We start from the raw sequence: 6,094 nt of genomic DNA on the forward strand, positions 1-6,094 counted from the left end.
TCATAAGCGTTGCTTCTTCTTGACAAATTGGTTGAGCTCGAAGCTGCTGCTATCATAGTCGTCATCGTCGCCGGCACTCGCCTCGTCGTCCTCGCGCAGACGAATGCCATCGTGATGCTGCGGTTGCTGCCCTTCCGCTTCGGCGAGTGCCTGCATCTCACGTTGAATGCCCTCGTTACTGATTACCGCACTCGCGAAGACGCCACCGCGCACGGCGGGCTTCCGGTAACCGCCCACGGTGCCATCGCCATCGTCATCGCCGTCATTGCCGGTTGCTTGACCGCCGACTCCCCCGAGTGCCCCTTGCTTTTCCTTGAACAATGGCGCCGCTGTAGGGTCGGCTGAGCCCGCAGCACCGCCGCTGCTCTTGGAGTATACAGAAGCCTCTTCCACGGATCGTAACAGCTGCTCATCCGCCTCCAGATCCTCTACAGTGATATTTAGCCTCGTGGCGGCCCGCTCGCGCAGTCGTTGCTGCTGCTTCGCAAGCTTCTCTTGCTCTCGCAGCTCTCGCTCCAGGCGAATGCGCTCCATCCGCTGCTCCCGCGTCTCCCTGCGCTGGGCATGAGCGGCGAGCTCAGCCGCCTTCTGCTCGAGCAGTTGACGCGCCTTCTCCGCCTCCGCTGCCTCCAGTGCGGCCTGCCGGCGCTCTTCCTCCTCTGCTTTCACTCTCTCCTTCTCTGCCAGCTCCGCTGCCACCTCCTTCGATGCTTGCTGCATTGCCACCGCCAGGTCCATCACGGCGTCACCCATGCCGCCGTCGGGGTCCAGTCGGTCATCCTGCTGCTGGGCAAGACGCTGCTCCACTGGAACGATGAGCTTCTTCCGATTCTGCCAGTTGCTCACGCAGAACGGGACCACTACCTTGCGGCTATTGGCCGAGGCGGCGTCACCACCACCGGCGCTGTCCTCGGAGACCGCCGCCAGCATCATTGATGAAGACGATGTGCTTGCAGCCAGTTCGCTGGATGCACTGCCGCTACTGCCCACCTGCTGCCTCTTATTGTTGCCGCCGCCGGAGCGCAGCAGCAGTGCATCTGTAAAGAGGGACTTCTTTTCTTTGGTTGGCGAGCGCACAATGGGGCCCGGGTCGCTCGATGCCCCATCAATGCCGGTGGAGCTGCTGCCCGCCGCCTTGATCGTCAGCGCGAGCGCCTGAGCGTTTGGCTTGTTTGATGTGGAGCGGAGACGGCTCTGCACGATGAGGCTGTGACTGTCAAACACATCTGTTCTCTGGCGAGCCGCGGCCAGGGTTTCTTGCAGCATCTGTGCAGTACGCGTTGTTGTCTCTTCAGGTGTTTCCCCCGCTGTGGAGGGAGAAGCAGAAGCGCCACAGCTCAGCGCAGAAGTCGATTGCGGAACAACAGTCAGAGCCTGCAAAGTGAATGGCGGTAAAGGGGAGTCGGCTGATGCCAATGGGCTACTTTTGCTGTTGCTGCTGCTAACCTGTGCAGCACTCACGGCGCCAGGGACGCAGTGCATTGTTGTCTTCATCGGTGTACGTTTGCTTGTCGACGCCTGGGAGAGAGCCGCGGCGGCAGCGGCGAGCACAATGGCGGGTGCGCGCTGTTTCCCCATGCCATGCGGGTATTGGATGAATGGGCAGTCCGCAAAGGATCCGCCATCGTAAAACTGAAGATTCATCGCAGCGCGTGCCTGCGTGTGCGTACGGTTCTACGTATTGGATCCTACGAAAGGTCAGCGAGGTGTCGCGAGCACTGAGGCCGTGCAGCAGAGCAGAAAACAAACGAGCGACTTCTACAAGGACTCCGTGCACGTGCGTTGCTCAGAGGAGGTGGTGGGAAGGGGGGAGGGTTGGCGGATGTGAGAGTGGGGGGGGGGGGAGAGTACAGCAAAGACACTTTTGGAGGCGATAGGCATGCCTCTAGAGGTGTGTGGCTGTGTCCACCAAATCGCCCTTGGTATGATTAAGGGAGGAGGAGGTGATAACTTCCGGGGGTGGGGAGGAGAGCGGGAGGGAGAGAGAGGCGAGGGGAGGGAATGCTTGAAAGCGAGGAGAGGGAGCAAGTGGCCACAATGCTTCTCCTCCCCCTCCCCCCTCCACTTCGCTGTTTTCCCTTGTACTCGATGTGCCTCCCAAACGCGTCTGCCTCGTCCTTCCCCCTCTTTTCCTTAGACCTCACCACTGCCGCCCGCCGTTACCGAGTCATCTGGCACGCCTTCCCTGGCACCGACCGCGCCGCCCATCACGGGAGGCTGATGCATACAAGACAAGCGAACACAGAAGAGGGAGAGACACACGCCCCCCCTCCCCCTCCCCCAACACCCACAGAGACACAGGCAGACAACGACTGGCCGAACAAGATGCTTTGGGGAAAGGGAGGCAGGTGGAAATCACGAGGAGGTGGATGTGCTCAGCGTTTTGCTTTGCTTGCGTTGCGTCTCACTCTTCTGGTGCTTTTGGGTTACCTCTAGCGGAGCAGCGGAGGCACACTTCAGGATAAGGAGAACAAAGGACAACACCCCGCAATTGCCCACTAAAAAAGCGCTTGAACGCACACCCGCTGCACTCACCAGCAGGCGCCGATAACGTCAGCACCGGGTCATTCTTGCTTAGGCACATGCGCACATCATGCATGATGAAGGTTGGGTGAGAGGGAGGGAGGGCACCAGCACAGAGAGAGAAAGAGGTGTGAAGGGTGATGGGTAGGGCAGGAGGACGCAGTATACACGTAGAAAGCGCACCTGCTCCATCTACGACCGCTACCCTTCTCGCTTGCCTCATGTGGCCTCCTGTGATGCCCCCCACCTCCGTCGTCATGGCCGTCATCGTCCACATTTCACACCCGAGGCGCACACATGACTTTCTTCTCAATGTTTCCATTTGCGGCCATATAACATCAGCTCTGCCCCAACCCCCGGCCCTGCCACAGGCACCATCGCCCCGGTGCACCGCCTCTGCCCCAAACACCCCCCCCCCTCGAGGTGACACACCCACATACACACACACAGGCTCCCCACGCCAGTGGGCAGTGAGGGCCGTGCCGGGGTGCATTGGGGTCGCGCTGGCACTCTGCCCATCGCATGGATGGGCACAAGCGCGTTCGCCACCGCAGGCCGCACCGACGCAGCGCTGCCCAGGACTCGACCGCCGCCATCCGTACGGAGAAATCGATCGGGCCTCCCCCCACGCCGCAGGCACCTGGCCCTGTCAGCAGCAGAGGTAGTTCGGCATTGGCAGAGAGGGATGGGCGGTGGGGGGCTGCTTGGCTTCCCCGCACCGAGTGAGGGGGTGCTGGGCCCTGGGATACCGCGCGCGCTGAGGTGTCTCCACCCCTCTTGGCATCAGGGGAATCCCAGGCAACAAGGGCGAAACAGAAGTACGCGCCGGTGGAAAGGTACACGGAAGGGGCGATGTCGCTCACGCGTGTTTTCCCGGCAGAGGTGCGCGGGTGACCAGAAAACAACGCCCAAAACCAACACGACCCCAAACACCAATGGAACGAAAAATGCGAGCGCGTCAAAGCGCGAGACACACGCGTACAGGGAGGAGGTGGTGATGGTGGTGGTGGTGGGGTGCATCCGTGCCTCCCGCCCCCCTCCCCCTCTCTGTACTAAGCCCCTGACAGCGCTGCGCGCCTGCCGCGATGGGGTAACCAACTCAACGGATGTAAAACCAATGCCTCGTATAGCGAACCCGCCAACCCGCAGAGGGAGCGCTCCAAATGACCAAAGACAATGGAGGAGGACAACAGCGACGTCTGCCCGGCAAACCCGCCATCCCCCTCTCCCTCTCCTTCGGTGATGGCCTACCGGTGTATCATCAGCGCCTACCCCCGCTCCTGATCTCGCTCAGTCCCACCCCACTTTACCTCCTTCCCTCCCCTCTGCATGTGCCCCTTCCACTTCTCATCCATGGCCGCTGCCGCTCCTGCCCCGAGTGGATAAGTATCGCGCTGACAAGGACGCGGAATCAATAGGGGTAGGTGGGTGGGTAGGTGGGACGAGGCCAGGGAGAGAGTGAGAGCATCACTGAAATAACAGTGCTTTGGTCGCGGTAAGAGCGTAGAAGGCGGAGAGAGGCACCCCGGACAGAAACACAGCGCAACATTAAAGCGACGGTAGAGACTCTAAATGGCTAAGAAGAGTGTGCGATGCGCCATGACGGGCGTCGGCGCCTACACCGTGCTGAAGTAGCCCTCAATGGACGCCTGTCGCTCCGGTTTCATTGTGGCATCGCCCTTCTTCCAGTTGGCGGGGCACACCTCGCCGTGCTTCTCCACGAACTGAAGAGCCTCCAGCAGGCGCAGCGCCTCCTCCACGTTGCGGCCCACCGGCATGTCGTTGACAATGATCTGGCGCAGGATCCCCTTGGGGTCGATGATAAAGAGGCCGCGGTAGGCAACGCCCTTCTTCTCATCCAGCACGCCGTAGGCACGACAGATGCACTTGGTCTTGTCGGCCAGCATCGGGATCTCCATGGGGCCGAGGCCGCCCTTCTTGCGTTCCTGCAGCGTCCACTGCAGGTGCGCGTACTCGCTGTCCACAGAGCACGACATGACCTCGCAGTCAAGCTCGTTGAAGCGCTTTATGCTGTCGGAGAACTGGATGATCTCTGTCGGGCACACAAAGGTGAAGTCAAGCGGGTAGAAGAAGAGCACGACCCACTTGCCCTTGTAGGAGGCGAGGGTGATCTTCTTGAAGGAGCCGTTGGGCATGAGCGCCATTTCCTCGAAGGGCGGCGCAGGCTCGTTCATTTTGGCGTCACCGCAGGACATGATTGACTGGCGACTGTGGAGGGAATGGAGAGAGACCGCAGATAACGATGGAGTGGGGTGGCTCTAGGAAGGGTGTGTGTGGGAGGCGAGTAGGAAAGGAGGGGCGGGGGCCGAGGCACGGGGGGAGGGAGCGGGGGTATATGTGAGCGGTAGTCCTGCGTGTGCGTGTGATGCGTGGTGCGGACGTGGGAGAGGGCTGGGCATAAGGGCCCGGGTCTTCATGTGCCTGGGGGTTTGGAAGAGCGCTGCCGTGTGCTCCAGCTAAAGGCGTGGCTAGCGGTGAAGCAGGACGGGCACACATGCGGGGCTCGGCTAGAGAGGCGAGCCGGGCACCGTGCCGTCTGTGTCCGGGTAGTGTCTCTGCGGTCCACGGCAAGTGATTGGTGGGGATGCCGCTAGCCTGCCTGGTGCTAGTGGCGCCCTGCGAGAGCGGGGTTCGCGGCATCAGCGCAGAGTGCGAATGAGCACATCTTGGATATCTGGTCATCCTGGTGGACGGCCCTCTCCCCGGAGGGTCTTGAAGTCGAGGGAGCTGCTCCGCGGTAGGTGTGGCGGGGCCTCACGTTCTAGCTCAAGCGACCTCAAGTGCGGCATCTCGCTCGTCATCGAGTACCCGAGCGATGTGGGCAGCGGCGGCGGCGCCAGCACTGGCGGACGCGTGGCGCGCCGCGCTGTGAAGCCGTCCGTCGACCGGAACACATACTCGACCAGCACGACAACGCTGAGGATGAAGGCGCCGTGGAAGCGCAGCGAGGCAAAGCGTGCGCCGCGTGCACCGCGAATCTTACGGTGGTCCTTGCGCTTCCACCACTGCTCCAGCCAAAACACGGTCATGGCTCGATGGGATGGGGGTGGTGGCGACTGACGTGTGCGCAGGTAGCAGCGCGTGCCGGCGCGTATGCGGTGGTCTCCGTCAGGGCGGCCCCTCCCTGCGCTTGGAGGCGGCAGAAGAGGAGGAGTGTGGTAGTGTGGCCGTAGTGGGTAGCAGTGATGAACACAAACGCCTATAATGGGATGAAAAGATTATGTGTGTAAGGCGATGTGCTGGACGAGGGAGGCATGCAGGGAGAAGGAGAGGGTAAGCGCTTTGCAGTCGTGTTGGTGCACGTGGGACCGAGAAGATGGAAAGGAAGGGAGTGAGGGAGGGGGGCGCGATGACAGCGAAGGGTGTGTGCGGGCATGCGGCAATACGCCGCGAAGGCTCACGCGCATGCAAAGGCGGTTACGGCCATCCATGCGGCGCCGCATCCCCCGTGCATGCTGTCTGTAATGCTCTAAGCTCTGCTGAAGTCATTCATTCGTGTGGGCGTCCCCGACTGAGAGAGCACGGGAGTGGAAAGGGTACAGAGCGCATG

General features: G+C 61.6%; 3 protein-coding genes across 3 annotated transcripts; all 3 read right to left on the reverse strand.

Moving 5' to 3' along the window:
- Positions 1–1,266, reverse strand: LBRM_15_1070 (conserved hypothetical protein; the record flags this gene model as incomplete). The annotated part of the gene is made up of 1 exon (XM_001563505.1): positions 1–1,266. The coding sequence occupies one exon, from the start codon at positions 1,264–1,266 to the stop codon at positions 1–3; it is 1,266 nt and encodes a 421-aa protein (XP_001563555.1).
- A 2,873-nt stretch (positions 1,267–4,139) lies between these two features.
- TRYP1 (tryparedoxin peroxidase) lies at positions 4,140–4,739 on the reverse strand (the record flags this gene model as incomplete). Its single annotated transcript, XM_001563506.1, has 1 exon — positions 4,140–4,739. One exon carries the CDS (start codon positions 4,737–4,739, stop codon positions 4,140–4,142), a length of 600 nt encoding a protein of 199 aa, XP_001563556.1.
- Positions 4,740–5,222: 483 nt separating this feature from the next.
- Positions 5,223–5,573, reverse strand: LBRM_15_1090 (putative developmentally regulated protein; the record flags this gene model as incomplete). The annotated part of the gene is made up of 1 exon (XM_001563507.2): positions 5,223–5,573. The coding sequence occupies one exon, from the start codon at positions 5,571–5,573 to the stop codon at positions 5,223–5,225; it is 351 nt and encodes a 116-aa protein (XP_001563557.2).
- Between the last annotated feature and the right edge of the window lie 521 nt (positions 5,574–6,094).

This window comes from Leishmania braziliensis, chromosome 15 (genome assembly GCF_000002845.2).
Source record: "Leishmania braziliensis MHOM/BR/75/M2904 complete genome, chromosome 15".
NCBI classification, from domain to species: Eukaryota; Euglenozoa; class Kinetoplastea; order Trypanosomatida; family Trypanosomatidae; genus Leishmania; species Leishmania braziliensis.